The sequence below is a fragment of the Serinus canaria genome, chromosome 8, assembly GCF_022539315.1.
Source record: "Serinus canaria isolate serCan28SL12 chromosome 8, serCan2020, whole genome shotgun sequence".
Classification (NCBI taxonomy): Eukaryota; Metazoa; Chordata; class Aves; order Passeriformes; family Fringillidae; genus Serinus; species Serinus canaria.
This window is the reverse complement of record NC_066322.1, coordinates 26,041,547-26,064,517: the sequence shown is the minus strand read 5'-3', so window position 1 is coordinate 26,064,517 and position 22,971 is coordinate 26,041,547. Positions and strand designations below refer to the sequence as shown.

General features: G+C 42.6%; 2 protein-coding genes across 7 annotated transcripts in view; both read right to left on the bottom strand.

Annotated features, from left to right (window-relative positions):
- Nucleotides 1-523: 523 nt before the first annotated feature.
- Nucleotides 524-6,253, bottom strand: CACYBP (calcyclin binding protein). Its single transcript, XM_030226644.2, has 6 exons — nucleotides 6,088-6,253; nucleotides 5,340-5,532; nucleotides 4,557-4,653; nucleotides 3,931-4,030; nucleotides 2,510-2,604; nucleotides 524-834 (listed from the first exon to the last, which is right to left on the bottom strand). Exons 1-6 carry the CDS (start codon nucleotides 6,106-6,108, stop codon nucleotides 675-677), a joined length of 666 nt encoding a protein of 221 aa, XP_030082504.1. The 5' UTR covers nucleotides 6,109-6,253; the 3' UTR covers nucleotides 524-674.
- A 2,783-nt stretch (nucleotides 6,254-9,036) lies between these two features.
- The window catches only part of RABGAP1L (RAB GTPase activating protein 1 like), a 226,017-nt gene continuing 212,082 nt past the window's right edge, over nucleotides 9,037-22,971 (bottom strand). For all 6 annotated transcript variants that reach the window (XM_030226690.2, XM_050977169.1, XM_009088413.4 and 3 more), the window contains 6 exons: nucleotides 20,123-20,233; nucleotides 18,296-18,400; nucleotides 17,046-17,129; nucleotides 16,493-16,564; nucleotides 15,185-15,382; nucleotides 9,037-14,855 (listed from right to left, as the gene is read on the bottom strand). In XM_030226690.2, coding sequence (XP_030082550.1) covers nucleotides 14,700-14,855; nucleotides 15,185-15,382; nucleotides 16,493-16,564; nucleotides 17,046-17,129; nucleotides 18,296-18,400; nucleotides 20,123-20,233 — 726 coding nt within the window. In that variant the 3' untranslated portion in view covers nucleotides 9,037-14,699. The remainder of the gene's footprint in view (nucleotides 14,856-15,184; nucleotides 15,383-16,492; nucleotides 16,565-17,045; nucleotides 17,130-18,295; nucleotides 18,401-20,122; nucleotides 20,234-22,971) is intronic.

The window sequence follows — 22,971 nt, the reverse complement described above, 5'->3', positions numbered from 1 at the left end:
CTGCTGGAGCCAGGGCAAGCTCCCTGGCCCTGGTCTCCTGCTGATGACCACAGACTGCATCCTGGCTGATGCCATCTCAACGACCGGCTCACAGCTAGCCCAAGCACTTTGATTTCCAAAATTCATAGTAATAGTATTATTAGACAGGAATAGTTTCTGAGAGTAATCATTAAATTTGAATACCACAGGATCAACACCATATTGTTTCTGTTTAACTATCAAATGCTTAGATGTTCTGCTTTCTTCAGCAATTCTCCCTTTGTGACCTGCTTTATAGTTCAGCACTTTCCCATTTTTTAATCAGAAAGCTACACCCTGTGAAGTGAGCATGACACTAGCCCCAGCAACCACATGGGTCCAGCTGCCACTGGCAACAGAGGCTTTAACCCATCCTAGTTTAAGATTGCTTTACTTTTACATTCTTTTCTCAGTCTCACAGCACTCCCCACTCATCCAAGGGGCTTTGGATATATACCCTATGCTTCACTCCTCAGGAAATGCTGAACCACTTGACTGACAGAAATGCTTTAGAAGCTATTTTATTTAAATATTTTCTCCAACCTGAAATGGAAAATGACTGTCTTTGCTTGGAAGAAGGTTATGTAAACTATGATCTTTGCAGCACAGCGTGTCTCACATGGAAGATCAGTTTTAAGGCGGCCCTTAGAGTGCTTTCAGATATCCATTGGTATGTCCCCTTTGTACTGCTTTTCTCTGCTTTCAACCCAGGCCTTATTGATGGTGCGCTTCATCTCATCGTCCCCTTCCGCATACATCTTTTTTAAAATGTTCATAAGCCCTTCACTAGGATCTGTGGTGTCATAGGCAGCCTTCCTGCAAGACAGATAAGTGAGAAGGTCAGGAATACCCAACAAAAGGAAGTGCTAATGCTTGTTTGAAATGTCCTGGTAATGGGACTTTTGCTTTGGCAAAGTCTTTAGATCGTGGCAGTCTCAGTCAGCTTCCAAATAGGAAGAATCCTAAGAAACACCTTTAAACCAAGTGCAAGCTAAGTAGTATACTTAAAGATGTCCCATGGGGTGGGACAATATTTTGGTGTGAAGCATTTTGCAGTAAACATGACCCTGGACGCACTCCCAAAATTACCTGCAGGAAGCAAAAGTGAAATATAACAGACAGAGAAAGTGCCAATACCTGCCTTGTGTTACATGACAGGTGAATAAAAATGGAGAAATGAGCACATCAAGCACATTCACAACCCAAAAGGCTTTTTTCCTGCTTCCCATTTTTCAGATGATCTCCAGAGGTTAAGTGACTTCTTAGCACATTGCATCTCAAAGCAATTTTCTCAGGTGATGAACAGTGCCACCGGCAGTCAGCACCCATGGAGGACATGGCCTGTATGACCCGACTATAAATAATGCCCTCTCTATCCCATTTCCCAAAATCCTGGAGGTAGTCCTAGTGCAGTCTAGCTCAAAATCACAGCAGATGAAAACAGATCAGCAGAGGGAGCAATTTCCTCACGCTTAAGGCTAACCATCGGCTGCACAGACCCTGGCTGGGAGCAGCATTTCTGGAGCCGCTCGTTTGACAAACAGTAAATCTTCGGGAATTCTCTGCACACGATAAAGGTTTAACAAAGTGACCTCGTCCCTCCAGAAAACTGCATTGATTGTTAAGTCACTTCCTCTTAAATCTCCTGTGGTGCCATCTGAGTGGAGAAGGCTGTTTTGCCCTGAATTCCGGTACTTAACGCCTGATCACTTTTAGCAAATCACCCTAAAAACACAGACAAGATGAATTGTTGTTGGCAGGGATAAAATACTCCAAGGTGTCTGTACATGTAAAATAATATTTAATCATTATATGAGATACATATATATATATATATTTTATAAAGTCTCTTGTCCCCAGCTGTTTCCTGTTGTCATTTACCACCCACATACCTGTGTATGTCTAAACTGCCTGCTACTCCCAACCACTTTAAGTGTTACACACTGGTTTGAGACTTTGGAAAACCATCTAAGCAAACAAAGACCTGCTTTGCCAAAGGCATCCCGATGCTGGGATTTTTGTGCAGGCACTTCACACACAGGTGACAATAATGATTTTGACCAGTAGAGCTGCAGAGGATCTACCCACGTATTTCTATATAATACACACTTGATCTAAAAACAGTCACCTCACTAATGCAGCTTTTGCAATGAATGCAGCCATCAAAATGCAAATGAATCTTTCATTGGTTGATTCCCTTCAGAATTCTCACTGCAGCTCTTCCCCATCACATGTCCTACGATGCATCCTTCATCATAAGCAATAAAACAGTGGAGGAGTGGCAGCTACTCAAAGTAAATTTCTTCTAATTGCAGTTCTACAAGTATCCAAAGAAATCCTAACCTAACGATGCTCCAACAACTCAGAGCCTGTCCCCCAGACCACCAATCCTCAGAAGAGCTGCACAGTCAGCACAGATCTCTCCCAACAGTCCTAAGACAACACAGAACAGGAAATGGAAAACAAGATGGAGGGTTAAAAAGACACTTACTCTTTCTCTTTACTTTCTTTTTCCACTTGAGTGAGACAATCCCATTTTTCCTCCCGCTTCTTCTTACACATGACAAGGATCATGTCTGTCTTTATCTGTATGGTGAGCAACAGCAAGGCACGAATTCAGAATGCTTCACAAAGGGATGCCAGTCAAAATGAGTAAGGTTAGCTCGGAATATAAGCCTTTTCCATACGCACAAATTCCTGAGACATTTCTCTCAGCTATCCATCATTATGTAGCATACTAAAATTATAGCATGTACTCAGCCTCAGGGTACAAAGTATTAACTCCACTGTGGACAATTTATATATGTGGTTAATATAATACTGGTACAGACTTACAGTACCAATACAGAAGAACAGAACATGCTGCAGGAACACAGTCAGTGATTTGAAGGATGCTCAAGCACCCAGGACTTCCTGGTAAAGAGTGACTATATTTACTAGACTTCTCCAAGCATACCAAATTGAGATAGAGGCTCCTCCAATTTATTTCTCCAAGGACAAGAAACTAGTTTTAGGGTATTGCTTAATCTTGCAACATGTCTGCAAGTTACAAAGCCTGTTGACTTGCAACCCTGACCTAAATTTCACAAAGAACTCCTGCCTGCCACAGCAGACAAGGCTCTACTGCAGCTTTAGCTTGGCTTAAAAAGTACATGACCACTGCTCGGTTTCCTACTGTATTAAAAATCACCCGAGCATCACTCTCGTTTATTTCAGCTGGTTTAGTTTCACTGTGTACTCATTTTAGGCCAATTTCCAATTGACCCAGTAGTTCTTCACATCTGATGTCACCAAGCACAACAGAGAACTCACAGGAGGTATGTGACACATCTCAGCCTGGAAAGGTGCCATGAACAGCAGAGTACAGATATCAGCAGTCAGCAGCAGTACAATGTTACCAGTCGTCCTGGTTTTGGCAGGGATAGAGTTAATTTTTCCCTTATAAAATTAACATCCTGTAAGGGTTAAACCACCACACCAGTGTTCAGTTCTGGAGCAACACACCCTTACTAAGGCAGAGCAGGTTCCAGACTTGGCTTTGGGAATTAAGCCTATTTAAGCTTCCCAAGATTTCAGTCTGCTGACAAATCTCCTAAAATCACAAAGAATTTCTCAGAGGTATTTAAAAGCACAAAGATGCAACTGAATACTTGGTGGTATTTTCTGCTTAATTATTTCTGAAATCCTGCTGGTGAGCTATTAAATATCCAGACATGATCTCTTGAAATAGGATTCCAGAGACTAATTCTGCAGTTATGACAATCACAGATTAGTAAGACTCACGTTCACAGTGCAGAGACTTAGCAGCAGAAAGGACTGAACATTAGAAGGGAGTCTCCTGAACTAGCCAGGCAATGAACACGATCCTCTGGGAGGGCCCTCAGTAACCTCTAACAGACAAGGTGCACTGACCTTTCTAGAGCTGCCTTCCACTGAGATGGGCTTCAGGAGGTTGTTGAAGGTCATGGTGTAGTTCTTCCCATTCAGATTCTTCACTAGCAGATCAAATGACCTGGACCCAGAAAGTGGAGGGAGGAAAGGCAAAAATATCCCAATCATTACCCTGTGTGAAAACCCTTTAGCAGGCCTATTTCTTTGGAAAGCAGAGGAGTGAGTACTTCTTGGGAAAGCAGGCCAACAGGCTTGAATTACTTTATTCCCAGGCCTCTCAAAATGTTCAGTCCAATTTTAACAGAGAAATTAAAAGGACCAATCCAGACTCACAACAGATCAAGATCTTTCAGATCCTTTCTACCTACAAACTTGGAAAATGGAATTTTCTTAATGTACACCTCAGTTCTATCACCACAAATACCCAGGGCTGACACTGTATGCCTCCTCAAGCATGGTGAGGTCCACTTGTAAAATGAAAACACCCTGATACCCTCAAGTGCTACTAAAAGCTAATACAACTGAAGTTCAAAAAAAGAGAAAACGTGGAGAAAAAAAAGGCTAAAAAGAGAAAAAGTGCAGAAAAAAAAGGCTAATCCAACACTCCTGCATTTCAGTGTTCTTGTTGTGCTACAAGATCAACTCACCTCTCTGTGAAATTCACCTGCACATTCTCAGCGGGAAGCTTCTGGACGCCATTTAAAGAGATGTAAATCTTAACAAACTTATCTGACTGATCCCAACCTGGAAGTGAAAAAAAGGGATTAAGTACTACCTTTCCTCCATAAGCTTCATGCACTCCAACTTCCCCCACAAAGCCCCCTAGAACAACTAGGGTCTTTTCCTTACTGAAGCAATTTTCAGAGCGATAAAAGGAAAACGTGAATTATTCAGGAATAACTTGAGAGCAAAGGGAGCCCCCATGTAGCCCTATTCCCTAATCCCTGCAAAGTCTGAGAAAACCCATGTATTAGCTCAGGTCTAAAGAGAGCAACCCGGGCTGTGCAGGGGGAGTCAGAGCCAGCTGTTTGCTCCCACTGCAGTTTCCTTGACCCAATTCTTCCCCTACTCCCTGCATCTTGAGCAATTCCCTCTCCTCTCACCTACATGGGGAGCAGAGAAGCCAAAGTTTACTCTTACATTCCTGCTAAACACTAAGCAATGGAAAAATACCAGCTGGTACAGCAAGGATACTTCATGCATCCCACCAAAAGCTATCACACAAACATGATCAATACACACCAGGGTTTGGATTGTAAGTAAACATGTGGCAGCTTTTAAAGTGGGGTCTCCAGTGTGGAATAAACACTGGAGATGTGGAATAAACAATTAAGGCTTCACTATGATGCTAAGTGGCAACTCTAACTCCCAGTAATGCCACCCTGCCATCTCCTCAGAGAGGTGCTGGAGCTCTAGTAAAATAATCTTACCATAATTGTTTATTTTCACCGTGTACCCTCCCAGCGATGACTTTTCTTCTTCTGCCACATCTTTTGGCTTCGGCAGAGGCTGATTCTTGATTTCCAGCTCCAGCTTTTGTTTCTCTGCCACAAGGACATCACGCACCCGCTTCCTAGTGGCACTCGTGAGCAGCTCTTTAACCTCTTCCAAATCTTTCTGCAACTGGTTCAAAAACAAAGGATCACACGTATACATTACATACAGTCTTTGTGCTCAGGGCTCACAGCTTTTCATGACAATTTCACGTATTCCAGACGCTAAGATTTCAGCTTTATGAGGTCAGTAGTTTAGTTTCGCACTACAACCATTTAAGCATGGAATCATCCCTTCCGTACCCCTGTCCACTCCTGTGGATATGTACAACCACAAAATCCCAATTCACAGAATGGGTCGGGCTGGAAAGGTGCAACTCCCCTGCTCAACCACGGCCATCTCAGAGCACAACACTGGAAAAGACCTCCAAGACCACCAATTCAGACAAGGTTTAAGCTCTCAGTGCTTAACTCTTCATACATTAAAAACCAGCAGGAACCAACAGAAGCTGGGCGGATGGCACAGCTCCCTCAACACGCACCGCAGCACGGTGAGACCTCCACAGCCCTCAGCGAACGCGGGGACTGACGGCTCCCGCCTCCCGCCTCCCACCCGGGGCCCCACCGCTGCCACTCGCCCAGGACCCCGCCTGCGCCCGGGGAGCAAAGCCGGGAATCGCCTCACCTCCTCCCGCGCCACGGCCATGGCGGCTCCCCGTGGAACCTCTGGAACCTTCCGGCCGCGGGAAGTGACGCACGGCCCCGGCCCCGCCCGCTCCGGCCCTGAGGAGGCGGGACCGGGAGCTTCTCCACCCGCCGGGCTCTGACGGACGGGGGGGACCGAAAGCTTCTCCCCAGCCCTGCGCTCTGACGGACGGACGGACGGACGGACGGACGGACGGGCGGGCGGGACCAGGAGTTTTCCTGCCCGCCAGATTCTGAGGGGCGGGCGGCATCCAGAGCTTCTCCCCCGCCATAGGCTCTGACGGATGGGCGGGACCCGGAGCTTCTCCCTCCGCCGGGCTCTGACGGACGGGCGGGACCAGGAGCTTTCCTGCCCGCCAGATTCTGAGGGACTGGCGGGATCAGGATCTTCTCCGCCCCTCGGGCTCTGAGGGACGGCGGGAACCAGGAGCTTCCCTACCCCGAGGACTCTGAGGGACTGCCGGGACCAGGAGCCTCCCCGCCTCCCGAGCTCTGAGGGACGGGCGGGATCAGGAGCTTCCCCGCCTCCCGAGCTCTGAGGGTCGGGTGGGTCCAGGACCTTTCCTCCTCCCGAGCTCTGAGGGACGGGAGGGATCGGGGGCTCCCCTGCCTCCCGAACTCTGAGGGACGGGCGGGATCAGGAGTTTTCCCGGCCCCCGGGATCTGAGGGACGGGCGGGAGCCGAGGGTTTTCCCGACCCCCGCCCTGCTCAGTGTGAGGGGCAGCTTGAGGCGGACGTGGGTTAGGTTTTAGTTTGGCGATCGGAAATTTCCCCCTCATTTTACAGCAGGTGCCCCCGAGCTCGTGGCTGTCAAGGTCCTAGAATAATTTTGCAAAATAAAGTGTTGTTTTCCTTCTTCGGGAAAAGAGTATCAGGCTCATGTGGTGGAGGTAAATAGCGATCAAAGGGGGAGAAATCTCTGTTCCCGGTCTTTAAAGGAAGATGGGCTTACTACGACAAACCCAGTCCATTTCTCCAGAACAAGGGGCCAGTTATAACACCTGTTCTACCAAACTGAGGCATGTCAGCTCATTTGGTGATACATGGGCTTAGAGTCTGGGGTTTTGTCTCTTCTAAAGTGAATGCCCAGGAATTCACCTGTAAAGAGATCTGTAAAGGTAGGGAGGGAAGAAGAAATTTGACAAAAATGAATTCATAAAAGCCCTAAAGCCAAATATTTATGTTCAAGCTGGCATTCCCCAAAGTGGTTCTAACAGATGTTGCACTGAGGTGTTTCTTATAACCCTCTGCTGCAGTGCTTCAGGATCTGCTGTGGAGAAATTATTTGCAAAATGAACTGTGGTTATTCTAAATTTTCATAGGAGTAAGCATAAGCCTAACCATCTTCAGGAAGAAGAACTTGAAGACAAGATAGTTGATTTTATCCAGGAAATACAATATAGACAGCTGGAACATACTTTCATGGCATTTTTTTTAATTGGTTAAGGGCAGTTGCTTGTCCCAGAACATGTCACAGTTGAGATAGCCACAATGCACAGAGTATTACCACACAATTTCAGAGGGCTTCAAGCACCAACCTGTACAACCACACCACTTCAGAAGGCTGCAAGCAGCTGCTCTTCTTGTTCTTTAGCCCAGCCTTTTATATCCCTGATGCTCACACATTGCACCTGTGTGCCCTGTGTTCCCTTTGGTGGTTGCTCAGTGCCCCTGGGCACTCCATGGCTCATTGCTGGCAGTGCTGCTCACCTGCTGCTCACAGCTGTAACCCACTCCCAATTACCCCAAACTGGGTGCCTACAGTTGTTTATTCAAACTACTTCTTTATAATTTTTTTTTCTGTGTAGCAGCAACTGAGAGAAGGAAAAAATGTTTTGTTTTTAAATTTAGCTATTAGAGTTCCTCCACACTCAGTTGTGGTCTTATATGTAGTCAAGTGCTCTTATTTTTACAATTTAAATTGGTGTTGCTTTCTAATTTAAGTTCTGGCTAGAGGAAGAAGTGCTTTTGTTAACATAGAAATGCATTTGAAGTGAGTCTGTAATTTGTTTTTTTCTTAAGTTTTTGGGGGTTTTTTTTAAGTGTTTATTTAGTTTCCTGAAATGATGAGCATTTCTGTACACATGGCACTTCCCTTTGAGTGGCAGCTTCCATGTGGAAGAGTTGTCACTCTTGTCATGTAAAAACAAGCTCCACATAGCTCTCCTTTGCAGGAAGGTGCAGCAGCATCTGGATGCTGCCTGCTCTCCTGACAAACACTTTGGATATTGATGTGGAGGTAAATCCATACAAAATGTTATGGCTGGTAAATTTAATCTTCAGCTTTTGTCCCTCCTTGCCTTATCTTCCCCTGAAGTGCTGTGTGCTTTTGCTGTTATCTGGGAACAACGGCAGTTCTTCTCAGTTAATAGAAAATGAATCCTGGAGCAGTGGCTCACATGGAAAAATGGTTTTATAAAGCATTTGGATACTTTTGACTGCGGCACATTCTGCTCTATGCTGTTCTTGCTCAGCCCTTGCCTCTCTCTTAGTAAGTCACTTGCCAGTTTCTTGCTGTTTCCTTCTGCCCTCTGTGGCTCTTGCTGCAGGCACACTGCCTCAAGGCTTGAGCACTAGGGAAGCACAAAGTCCTTAACAACAACCCCACTGCTGTGTATCACTGCTTTAGGAAAAGCATTCTCTGTGCTGGACACCTCTCTGCTGGCATGTGGAGCAGAGGAGCAGGGTGAGCCCTCAGCTCTCAGGCACAGCTCCCTGTGAACAGGGACATGATCCTAAGGAACAGGCTGGAATTAGCATGCACCCCCTTCGGACAGCCAAGCTGCCAGGTCACCGTGCCCTGGTGCAGAAGAGCTGCTGGTGAGAACTGCGTCAGAAAACCTGACACAGCAGCTGCTTCTTCCTGCAAACACATTTAAGCTGCTTCTGAAGTAAATGGCTTAGGAAAATAAGCATCAGATCCCCAAGTTGTTTTCCATTTCCATTTATTTTACAAGGCATCGTTCACACAATGATAACAAGGTACTGATCTGAACAATTCTGTAACAATTAAAAAAGTAAACATTTGTTGTGACCAGGTACATTGAATTGCACTTTTAATAACAAGCATTACACTTATATTTTCCTGTTGTACTTTATATAATACATGGATGTGTTACCCAAGTAGTGGTAGTACTGAGTGGATCTCAATTGCAAGTGTGACCTCTCTGTGATGCTCTTTTTTCCCTAACTCTTCAGGATTTGTGAACTTGGGACACACCCAGATCACAAAGACAGCCCCAAATCTGGAAAACTTCATTGTCATGGAGTCAGAGCTTTGGAGCTGCTCTGTTTTCAGTGTGCTGCAGTGAATCTACCTTAATGGCAGACACAGAGGGAGATGGATTATGCTTGATTAAAAACTTTTCTGCATTCCTATGTCATCTTTTCCCAGTTCAAAGAAGCCAGAGCATCTTCTTCCATGGGAAAGCAAGAGTTTCCAAAGCTCAAGAGAGCTCCTGGCACAGCTTTCGAGAGTGGTATAGCAGAATGGCAAACCCAGGGATTACTGAAAGACAGGAATTGAGATTTTAAGAAAAATCTGGGAACATCTGCTGTGGTTTGCATTGGTAGTACCATCCATGTATTATATAAAACACAAAAATAAGAGAAACTGTAAGGAAATTAGTACAGCCCAGGATTCTGGTGGTATCAAAGGAAATTTATGATACCAAATCCTTTTGATGTATTTATCCCCTTGTCATTCTGTTTCTTATATATTATTCTATATGTAAGATATAGTTCTCCAAAGATACATATATATTCCTTTACAGGTTAAATAAAAGCAAGTCACACTGGAATAAGAAAATAATAAAAAGTTATATTCTAATTCTGTACCCATTTTTTGTTTTTCAGGTAAAAATAGGATGAAATACATTCAGTAGCAAAGCCACTGGGACCCAGGGGAAATGGAGAGCCCTGTATTCCTGGAGAATTGACCTGTGTTAAGTCACAATCCTGAAATAAATTGTGTAGACTTCTGACCTGGGAAGGATAAGGTCTTGATCAATGCTGAGCGTTATTTATCCAGTTGCAAATTCCTTGCATTTCCCAAAAGCCACCTGTGGATTAGCTCAGTTCTAAAGGCTGCTGTGACCTACACCTCTCTTAACACCTGACAGATCCAAACGTGAGTGTTTCATCATGTCTCCCCTTAGTGTTATTACCTGGAAGGAGCTAATGGCACAGTTCCCAGTAGGATATTAGCACAAGAGACAGACAAAGAAGTCAGTTTTAACCTCTGTGTTTGCACATCTGGTGCAGCCCCCTCAGCAGGGTCCAGCAGGGACAGGGAGTGCTTGTCAGCCACAGCAGTGCCTCACACCTGAGGGGAACATCTCTGCCCTCTCTTCACAATCAATCTGACGTGATACTTACTATGGTTTTCTCTCCAGCAGCTGGAAGAACACCAGCACTGTACGGTAAGAGTGCTTCTGGTATCAAAGCCAAGGGTGTTTAGGCTTAGGAGATGGGGCAGAAGTTGCCAATTATCCCTGAGTCTAACAGTAAATGAAAATCCTCTGAGTAAATGAAAATCACCTGATTATAGTTCCCCCACACATACAAGCAGTTTCATGGATTTCACTGCAGCTACTTAATAGAAGGAAGGGAACAGCCCCACCTTGATCCTGTGGAGAAAGCATGGCATGTGACTTCCAAATGTTGATACTTTAGTGCCAGTAAAGGCAGATTTTTATTTACTCCTAAACTACCACGTTTAGTCAATGAGTGGTATCACCACCCTGAAGTCAGTGAGGTACTTCATGCTTTGTGAAGGGGCTGAACTCTTGCAGTTCTTGACTTTTTATCTCCATCTCCCCTTGGAAATGGCTGGCTTTATTTCAACTTGTTCTTAATACAGTGGCAGAGATGATCATTTACCTTCAAAGAAATTTCAAAGGCCAACTAAGAGAAGTAACTTAAAACATCTAACAAAGAAAAAAAATACTGCTTACCTGTGTAAACACTTTAATTTAGCTGTAGCAATGTAACTCAGCTGTAGCAAATTAAATCCTCATTAATGTACAGGACAAGGGTGGGTTTGTCCACTGGCAGTACTGATTGCATGGCTGACAACCCTTCCTGAGACTGTTTCTGCCAAACCCTAATGCAGATGCACCTCAGGGATGTCACAGTTTCTTGGCTTCTCTACTCATGGTATTTTTTTTTTTTTAATTCCTTTCCAGGTACATTTAGAAATGTAAACTAAGTGGAGTAAGTCCTATTACTTTAGAATATTAAGTTTGGTTCACAAAGATAATACAAGACTAGTTCACAAATGTACCACATAACTAAATCAGCCTTGCTTCATTTAGCCTGTAAAGTGTTACAGTCAAAGGAAAACCAACATTTTAAAGTGAAAAGAAGGACTTGGTTTTTTTTGCCCCCTATATTGGGCATCTCAGGAAGAGATTATAGTCCAACAAGATAAAAGTTGTAGTAAAAATATTCTTTGGAGGTTTGTTCCTAATCAAAGTAAAGACTTTATTTCAGAATGGTGCATTCTTAATAAAATTTAAAAATAGGTTTTAGTTCCACATATATATTTATAAAATTCAAATTAATTTTAATAAAAGTTTGATCTGAACACATAGTTTACTACAGACTCAGGGAAAAAAGGTTGATCACTCCGGACTTAGGAGCTATGTTAGCTGTTCCAGTGCCAAATGGAAACAACAGTTTCAGTGAGACCTTGATGATGTTTCCTGCTGAAAAGCTGAGCAGTGAGCCAGCTATCCCTGACAAATCCACCAAGGATATGTGTGTAGGTAGTTCTGTCACTCAGAGATCTCTTTTCTTGCAGGAAACTAAATTTCCCAATAGCATCTATAGTCAGCAGATAGAATTTTAGCTTGCCTGGCTTAATCATGGAGTCCTGCTCCTTTCCTTCATTCTGAATATTCATCAAGGCAATGCCATAGAGCTATTTTCTTACTCTTTCAGTAATGCTGAGAAGATGCAGTTTCCACCTAAATATTAATCTTCCAAATGCCATTGCTACAAATGCTACCTTGTCTCTACAGCTGGAAGGCGGAACTTGTTTAGTGCCTTTAGGGTCATTGCTTTCTGAAACTTCCTTTGGGTGAGGTAAGCCAGCTTCCATCCGTACAAGGGTTTGAAATCATCATGGCTAGCAGGTAGGAAATGTGGTTTTGTTCCTGAAACTCAACTTCCAAAGTCAGAAAGCAGCCACACTGAGAAAACGTTTGTTGTGCCAAAGCTTGTTCTGTGAAACATGGTGTCCTTATTTACCAGTTCCTTTCTGATGAATTTGGGAAGTCCCACTCCCATGATCTACTCATTGGACCCTTTGAGGTGATTCAGCTCACTCACTTGACAGAACATGAACTGTAGGGGGATAAATCCACCCACATCTTCTTTTGTTGTTTTGATTATCTTCAGTACATACTACAACAAGGACAAGGGACAGGTCTGTACAATGGGGACCTGGAGGGCTGAGCTGGAGTGAGCTCTTAACTCATCTGCTCAGGGATTCACAGCCTAACTCATTTCTTTACTCATTCTTACTCAACTTTTCCAATCATGGTTTTAAATCCACTTGTGAGTATGATTTAAGATAAATGAAACAAGAAATTCAGACACTTGTCAAATATCCAGTTTCCCTCATGGGCACAGTACTCTCAAATGCAACAATCAGATGTTCACCAGGTATCCTTAAATGTCACTTCAGATTTATTATGAATTCAGATTCACATTCTGAATGTGAAGCAGAACTGGTAAGTGAATGACTAACACTGGGTTTAGTCAGTTGAGAGAATGGAAACATTTATGCAAATATTATGAGCAAGACAGTGACAAGGGAAAAAGACCTTTGATAACATTTGCAAAAGGAATACCTTTTGGTTTTCCCCCTTTTGTTCCTCACTATATTAATAATTCCAGATAATCACTGGTCTTGAAGGTACATTTTAAAATACTAAAGTTTTTAACTCCTTATTTTTAGAAGAGAGAATTGTGTCACGATGGTGATTATATTTCGAGCTCTACTTCTATCAGCTGACTGCCTTTTGGAATTTTTCCTTTGGCACTGGTAACATTAAATTTGTTGTTGCCTGTTGAAAATAATTCACAATTATGCTTGACAACAAAGCACAAGATGGGTATTATTAAATTTTATTGTACAAAAACTGACAATGTATGGTATTCCTTAGAATTAAAAAAAAAAAATAAAATAAAAAGATCGAAACAGAACTAGTGTCCTTGGAAAAATCTTGTAAATGAAACAATTAATACACAACATTTAGTCCAGAAATGACATTTACCTGCAAGACCATCTTCAGACATGACACGTGTAATTAAAAAAATATTCCATCAGTTCAAGCAATAGTTTAATTTTCCATGAAATAAGTATTTCTATGAACACTTTATGTTTAGTCAAAACAAATGCTTTTGAACTTTCTTACCTTAAGAGATATAAAACAACCAGACAGGTTTGGGAATCATCAGAGAAGTCTACCCCCTACAGGAAAGTCTAGGGCTTGTATTCCACTTGAAAATGCTTGTTTTTATAAAAATAAGTAATACCAACAAAGTGTTTCCTAACCAAACACTTCCAGCAAACAGATCTTGTTTCGATGGTATTTTATTCATCAGTGCAGCACAAGCCTCTTGGGTGTTTTATTTGATACCTCATTTCTGTGTCCAATTTGGAATCTGAATATAGACCCAGGGCAGGGTTTCCATTACTTTTATTCACAAAACCTACCCTTTATTGCACAGGATTTACAAAAGGTCAAAAACATGCAAGGTCTCCACTCTGCTTCTCAGCAAAAACATCAAATAAGTGTCAAAACACTTCTCCCTTTATCCCAGTGGAAGGAATTATTCCTTGGAGTTCTTAATATAAACATGAATTAAAAAAAGGGAACTAGGGAACTTTATGATAAATTCCAGTTGGGCTGTAAATAGCCTTTAAACGACAGCGTTACAAAAACTGCACTGCTTGTATTTCTGAAGAAAAACCAATCCAAACGAAGAAGGTGTAAGGGAAGCTCATAGCAATTGTGCCAGGAGAGCACAAGCCTACCTTTGCTATGGCCTAAGCTTTACAAAAAGTGCTTCTCTGCAGGATGCAGTTGCTGGGATAAACTTCTGAGATGGTCCCAGGGCCTAAGTTATCCTCAATGTCTTACACTGTGCTTTCTAGGGAGAGATTATGCTCTGTATTATGTACTGTACATTTTCCATTCTCTCTCTTCCTCCAGAAGAAGAAAAACCTTCTATGCAAGACAATAATAATTTCAAATTAGATGTATATTAAAGACCTAGTTTTGAAATATTTATTTAACATCTAGTCATATAAAATAAAGTGTAAAAGTATGAAGGTATCAGAACGTGGCTTTCAGCAAGGCAGTATGGGAAGTAGGAATTCAACATAAACCAGGACTTTTGTTTTTGTCGCCCCTTTGAAAAGGGTCACATCAGAAAATGAATGAAAAACACTGAAGAATTTCACTTCAAGCCTGCACTCCTGCCTCATTGTCCTTTGCCCAGGAGGAGAGACCAGTGGAAGAATCCTCCAAGGTTGCAGCCGTGTTGTTCTTTGTGCTCTGGAGCCGGCCGAGGCTGAGCTATGTGCTGCCCTCTCTGGGAGGCACGGGCGGCTGCGGCTGCGGCGGTGCCTGCGTGCCTGTGGCCGTTTTGATAGAGTTCAGGGTTTTGCTAAACCAAGAGTTTTTGGCAGCTTGGATTTCATTCATAAGGGCTCCTCTCTGGTGCTCCAGCTCCTAAGAAAGCAGAATAGTCAGAACTGATCAAAACCTAATTAATTAACAAAGAAGCATCTTCACACTCAGTCCCTGCAGTCCGGCACTTCCCTTGCAATCTCCCAGGCACTGGGGAGAGAAGACATTCAAACTGCTGAAACAGCACAAGGTATTTAAAGACAAATAAAATCACCCTCTTCTTTTTAAGACAGCTTTTTTCCCTGAAAGTTCAGATATACAGGCATGCAGGTATGTGCTCCCTTTTGGAACAATTTTTTGTATGATTCAAAATAATCTTGGACTAAGCATGAGGTTAAGGTGACCCCCTGCTGTACTTGGATTCCACGTACCTGAATTTTGCACTTGGCTTCCACAAGCTGCAGTTTGGTCTGTGCAAGCTCCAGCTCCATCTCTCTCAGCTGCTTTTTCAGTGCATCCTTCTCATCATCTGTTTCGATGCCTTTGTTGTCCGTGCTTACAGCAGGCACCTTCAGTGCCCCCTCCTTGCTGAAAATCTCACTGCAGTGTTTGCAGGCCATCACTTTACCCTGAAACACCCAGAAAGCTCATTCTTAATCCATGTTACAGGACTTGCTGTACTTCCTGGAAGAGCCATTTTACTTGTCAGACTGCCTCAATCTCAAACCATCTAGTACTGCAGCTTTTGTAATTGCCATGAAAAGAATCTGAGTAGTTCATGAACAATTTCCAGGCTATGTTAACCAGTATAAAAATTCCTAAAATCTACTTAGCATGCTCTAAGCACGCAGACTTTGCTCCTATATTAGAATCTTCTTGCTACCAAAGCTTTGTAATATTTATTTCAGCACAACTCAGAAGAGTAAATTATGTCTGAGTAGATGAAGCAGCTGGCCTGGCTTGCACAGACTAAAACAGGACATTGAGCTATTTCAGCAGAATATAGGAAAATCAATCCTAGAATTATTTTATGTTATTGTCAATAACATTAGAAAGTCACTAAAAAGGAACAAATCCAGTTCAGCTTGAGTACCAAAGAAGTATGTAGCAGCTATAGCAGAGGGTAAACAACTCTGCTTACTCAGAACTATTATTATTATTATTATTATTATTATTATTATTATTATTACCACCACCACCTTTCAGGAAATGTTTACCTCTTATGTAGGTGTTCCTGGTAAGGGGTTTAGAGAAGGGAGAGGAGCCCCTGTGGATATTCTGGGGATAGCTCCAGCTGTGCCACTTGGTTTAATTACTTAAACCAATTCTACTTAAATTACAGAAACCCAAATGTATAAACCTTGTCCAATCTGGCCAATTCCAATCCCTCTGCTGGGCACACTTGGGAAACAACATGTTTTGTCTTCTTTTTTTTCCCCAGTTAATCAAAACATCCAAGTAAACATTGTTTTCTCTACATTTTTTACCAGAAATATGTATTTTAACAGCAAAAAGAAAAGCCAAGTACTAAATGCAGTTCAGTTTGAGAGTTCCACAGTGTCTGATGCAAGAAAAAGAACCATGAAAGGAAATAAACCCTTTCCTTGTTTACATCTGCTGAAAAATGCATGTGGGGGTATTGATGTGCTTTACCTTCAGTTCACATCTCAGTTCTGTACCCCTGGAATTCAGCAAAACCTGTGTTAGAAACACCCCCTGTGCAGAGACATTGTTCTCACCTTCACAACTTCCAGTTCATCCTTACTGGCTGCTTGTTGTTTCTCCAGCCTGGTACTCAGCTGGGAACAAATCTGGAGCAGAGAAAGCAGTCTCTTAGCTCAAGTTTACAATGCTAAAGTAGAATCTGTGCTTTTTAACAATGTTTTTTTGCTAGAATCAACTTCTTAAATTCTGCCTCACTCAGTATATGCATTATTCCCCCCTTAACAACTCCACTGCTGCTGCTAATGATAAAAACCCAGCAGTATCCAATACAGAGACAGGGACATTTTATGGATGAGTTGGTTTATGATGTTTATACTGCATTATGTCACAAAGTACAGAAGCATTCACCCTACAGTACTAAAATTAGCTGAAAGACAGGTTATTCCTGACTGCCTGATTAGGAGACTATTAGGAAAGCCACAAGAAGATTTATGACAAATTACAACATTGCTCTCTGAAAGCCTGAAAGGTGGAGCTTCTTTGAAGGATGAGACCTGCGATGCTGAAAATTCAGCTCTTGTAACAGGTTGGAAGAAGAAATATCAGAGAGGGTCTCTGGAATGGTACCTGTTTATACTCTGCAATAATGGCTGTGGTTTTCTTGATCTCAGATTCTGCCTTCTCCAGCTGCTTCCTGAAGACTTCCTTCAGCTAGGAATTGAAGGAAGAAGTTACCCAGTACACTGACAGAACTTCTCAAAACGTGTCATCTGATTGTTTTCTTTGCATCTTGCTGTGTTTACAACAGCTCTACAGCTGCTGCTTATGAAATTCCAGTTCTCAGACAAGTGTCTGATTTGCTCAGTTTACAAATACTGATTATATCAGTGATAACCAAGAAGTCTGTACTGTGACCCTTTATCTCTGGTTAGAGAATTCTCCTGTAACTCAATTCCCATTCTCTGTGATAAGTGGTGGTACATCATGGCCCACAGAACACAAAGAAAAGCATTACTGTTAAGTGGGGTTTACTGATTTAGTTTTTGTTCTTCTGCACACTGTCACAGCAGGTTTGGCCAGATTGTTTGTTTGTTTGTAGATGGAACAAGAAGAATCTCTCAACACTGTCATCTCCATAACAGGAGAAAAAAATCTCTTTGGGTCTGTGGCACTGAGTGAAAACACCGCTAACTCATCCCTCCTTCAGAACCCACTCCACTTGGAGAGCCCTTTCAGTAGGAAAAAAGCCTCACTGCCTTCCTTATGGCAAACAGAGAGCTCCATTTCAGAGAGACACACTGAATTAACATTAATTGTTGCAGTCACTGTTGCCAAATAGCAAAAATAAAAATAAGGGTATCACTTTTGAAACCTACATGTTAGATATAGAGGATTACAGAACAAAGACTTGAGTATTTTGCAGCTGAGTAGAAACCAGGTCTAGTCAGCAAAATTCTCCCACCCCTGTTCTTCTGCTGTTGGGTCTGGCTTCAGGCAAGAATATTATTTAAGAGATCCAGCAGCTGAATCCAGAATGAGCTCTTGCAAGGCAACAACTCCTCCAACTCCTTCATTTAGATCTTTAAGAGGTCTGATCACATCTCCTTAGCTCAGACTGCTCACCACCAGTGACAACAATCATTACAGTACTTGGAAGAGGATAAGCTATGAAAAACTAAACATTCACAGCTCAAGTAAAAAAACCCACTGAAAAAATGTACTTTGGAAAAAAACATCACCCTGGCACTACAAACTTTTAATTGAAACTGCATTTTGAGGATAAAATAATTTTCACAACTGCAACACAACCACACTTTTCTGCACATCATTTTTCTTGCATTTACTAACTAAATGGGAAAAGCTGGAGAATACCTTACCTGAGCAGTTTCCTCCTCCTGCTTCCTTTTCTCTTCCTCAGTCTCCACTAGCTTCTGTTTGGTCAGGAGAAGCTCCTTGTTCAAAACATCTGCTTTGTCTTCAGCCTAGAGTCAGAGACACTTGTGTCAATCAGACATTCTCTGTGCCAGTACAAACACACTGGGATGTACAGCTCAGAAATACACCAGGTTCAGGTTTTAGCATTGCCTTTTTCTGCCCTCTAATGGCTCACATAACTCTTTGATACAAAATCCCCATTTACTGAATTATTTCACTGTGTTTCAACACCTGTGCAAAAGAACCCTTTGGCCAATTGCTTACCTGTGCCCAGGTGGCACATAAGCACAGATACTATGTCCTGGCACAAACAGTGATGCACAGAATATTTTTGTTAGGAGCAATATTAATCTAAGTGAGGGCAGCATGATTTCCCTCCTCTGTAACTTCAAATATCCCATTTTTAAATCTGAGCAGGGAAAACATAACTGTAAATTCTTAGGTGCATTGTACCCTACAAAGTGATCAGGCTGAGGCAAGTGTAAGAGACAGGACCACCAGGAAAAAATGGTTTATTGGTGCAAATAAGTATTACGTGAAGAAACCTGAAAATTGAGAATATAATTTTCTCTGGAAGGACCAAGCTTGTGGTGACACACACTGGGAATGCTTTGTTTTTGTGAGCACTGTCCTCACTTGATCATCAGGAGAGAAATTCCAATAAATCCAAACATTTCTCAAGGTTTGGATTTATTCTGTAGGCCTCCCCAGCTGGGAAACAAACATAGCAGTCACCACCCTTCCTGTTCAGTAATGAGGTCCAGGACAGGAAATGTTTGTGGCCAATTAACACTGACTTTGCTGAAATTACGGGAGGGAAAAGGACATTGGAAACAAGTAACCATATAGAACTTGTCTCTGAGCTGAAGTTTGGTTTTCTCCCACTGTGGTGGTCTCAGGTTATTTTTCTGCCACAGTAATAATGATTAATGAGGATATTGGTGGTGTCTGAGGGCAGCAGAACCAGCTCCTCTATGAGCTGGTTCTATGACTGAAAAGATGGTTTAAGGATTTCTTCATTGCTGTGTAAGGCTGTGTGGGAGCAGAAAGGAAAAAAAACGGTGCAAGAATGGAAAATTGATGAGATAAACATCTTAAAACAAAAGTATTTGTGGATTACAAGGATATATTTGATGGAAGGCCTGTTTAATATATGCTTTGAAGGAACTACAAATCTTTCCTCCTTTTTTTTTTTTTTGCTCATTCCAGTTTCTCCAAGCACCTGCAGTGTAGAAAGAGAGGGCTGAATGTGAGGTTCTCTGAAAACCACTGTGTGTGGGGCAAAGGGCTCTGAATGCTGCTGCCCTCCACATTCCAGCCTCCACAGGGAACACCAGCAGTTATCAGTGAACACCCAGGAACCCGTTGAATTTTTGGTGCTGTGCCACTTCATTATCTCTGAATTTTGTTGGCTGTACTGGAAGTGCTGTGAAAAACAGATCCACACAGACATTTTGCAATGCTTGAAACTGGTCTCCCAAGAACTATATGACACCTTTTCAAGGAAATGTTTGTTCTTTGCTATCTGCCTAAAGGTTATGGCCTGCATTTTCTAAACAATCCCCAACAGAGGAGATGCAATCAGTCTTGGCCAGACCCCACTGAATGCCTACATGGCACATGGAAATACAGCTGAGGGCAGCTAAGAGTGAGGCTGTCAGGAAAATAAAGGCAAAAAATAATTACACTTGGAATATGTTCATGCTTTCACTTGAGCACAAAGCAGGGCTCCTAAAACTGCTGCTGGGAGCCAGCTCTGTTCCCATTACCTGGTCCAGGTCATTCCTTAAGGCAATTTTGCTGGTTACAAGCTCATGGGCAAGGTCATCGTTCTCCTGCTCCAGCCTCATGCTTGCTTCTTGGAGCCTGCGGTTCTCCCTCTGTGGAAAGAGAGGAACAACCAGGAAAGGAAATTAATCCTCAGGAAGAGCAATGAGCAAGTGCATGGGGTGTGCCAAACACTGAGAAGGCAAGAGTGCACATTAAGACAGGACTGCTGCTCTGGGAAACAACAGTGAATTAAGCCAGCAGTGCAAATGCAGCTATTCCACTTACATCCCACTGGTTTGTGTTGTGAAGGGAACACGCTGACTGTAGTGTTTCCCTGTCAAAAAGAAACACTGACCTTTCCACAAAGCACTTGGTTTCTGCTTGCTCATCCTCTAAAGAACCCAGGAAGATAAATCCCACCCAGCAGCGGTGAACAGGGACCAATTAACAGTTACTTATCATAATGCTTCCAAGCAAAGTAGAAAGCTGTCCTGCTCCACTTTACAGAATCCTGTCTGCAGGGATCCATAAAAATAGCTCACTTTGTAGGTGATGCAGTGCCAGCTTCCCCTCTCCTGTGGGGCCAGCACACAGCAGCATTTAGCAGGGAACTCCCTACAGCTCCAGCATCCTGTATCACCATTTGTGCACTGCTCTGTGCCAGTGACACCAGATTGAACCTTACAGTGCCAGGTGGAGGGGAGCTCACCCCTGAGCAAGGCCCAGGACCTGCTGGGGGCACTGACAGGAACACAAAATGCACAACTTGGAGGCTGCAGGCTCTTGCTTCACTGCCCTCCCTACCCACTCCACAGAGGCAGAAATTACTATCTGGAGCATTAACCACAGGAGGTTAAGGAACAGGAGAATGAACAATCATTCCTGTTTTTTAGAAGTCTGTGACTGCTGCTCTAGAGTTGAGAAAAAGAACCATATTCAAAAGATGCCTGTGGGTCAGTGGACTTCTAGGAGTTCAACATCAAATACAACTCGTCATTTTCAGAAGAACACAGCCAGGTGGGACACACAGAGGTGCCTTCCTCCAAAAGGATTTTAAGACAAAAAAACTGTGCTGGCCTTCCATCACTGTACATCTTTTATACCAAAACAGGCTGCAAAGGGAATCTCTGCACTATGGAAATTCAAGGAAAAGCACCACGTTCATACCAAAACTCAGAGGTGGAAAAACAATAACCTATATGCTGAGATTTCAAAAAGCACTTATTCTCACCTAAAAGATAACTTATGTTCTCCAAAACAAAACAGTGACAGTCCAAATATATCAGAAAAAGTCAATCCTATATAATAATATATATATTAGCACTTGTAACATTTCTCAAGAGTTGGTCAGTGAATACATTCCTACAAAATGTGATTTCTTGCATAAGTTATTCACCTTCTTCCTACTCACCAGCTAAGAAATTGCAATTTTTATTTCTGTTGCGAGCAGATTTTTTGTGTTTGTCTTAAACAAAAACAGGAGCTCTAAGAGGATGCAAAAAAAGGTCCCTTCTGTGTGGGAACTTCCTCTGTGGCAGGAAGTGGAACCTCTACAAATTTTCTCTTGTTAATGTGACCCTATTGTGTAACTAGAATAGGCACTGCCCTGCACAGGGAAGTAAGATGGTTTCCCTTCCAAAAGATTGTACTTTGAATAACTTGTTTTGTACAGAAGCTAAATAAAATGCCTTTGACTTAACACAGTTAAAATAACCACTGCTAAAACACACACAGCTTTGGGGATCTTTCTTATTTTAAATGCACTTCAGTCTGTTTGGGACAAGGAATTTTAAAAATCAAAGTAAAATTTTTCTGTAAAGGTCATAAAAACTTTAAAGTGTAAAACCAAATTGCAGTCAATAATGATAATACTAACAACAATCTCTAACACATCTTTATTCCTGTATTTCATTCAGACCATCTTAGAAATGCTGTTTTTATAGACAAGGCTCTGCTGGTTGTCAGAACCTGAGTTCATCTAAAACTTGAGACCTGAGTCAGACCAGATTCTGCAGCACCAATACCTTTTCACAGGGATGCTGCTTAGAGAAAGAAAGCAGCAAATTCTTACGACTTCCACAAAATAACCAAGTTGGCTTTACCATTTTTGCTCTGTCTTTGCCAAAAGCTTCAGTGTCTGCCAAGCAAGGCACGCAGTGTGAGGCTGAGAGTTCCTGCTTTGCATTCGCAGACAAGTGGGTAAGCAAGCTCTGTGCTTGGAAATGCACTATCCTCCTCTTAAACCAGGGTTCACATGGCAGGCTGGCAGTGAGGTAAAGATCTCTTACCTTGGGCATCCAGTCAATAGCTACAAGATGTTTTCAGCTCATTCACCAAACTCTGAATGTGCAATGGAGAAGTTGAAAGGTTCTCACAGGACCACCTTTACTCTTCCTCCACCCAGAGCAGTATGCCCGATTAGCTGGTTTGTCTTTTGCAGCTCCTCCCCCCAGGTCCAGCAGGGTAAAACTGCCTCCCTTCTCAGGAGGAAACTCCTAAGTCTGCCTCAGTCTAAATAAAAACTAACAGGACACTAAAGACAGAAAGAGCAAACAGCGCTCTTCATATGTAGCAGGCTATTTCCATAGGCTGTGAAATATTGAGAGTTTTATGAAATATGCTCACAATGACAAAGTTCAGCAGATGGAGCTGGTCTGTCACAGCAGGACTCACATCAGAGGCAGCATTTTTAACTGGCATCAGCCAACTAGTCAGACCTGCTAGTTGTCTCTGGTGTAAACAGACAGCTTCCTGCCTCCTCTCCACAACACTGAATTGACTATGACAACCATTTCCTTCTCCTCAGTCTCAGAAACTGCTCAGTTTCTACAGTCAGTAAAATAAGAGA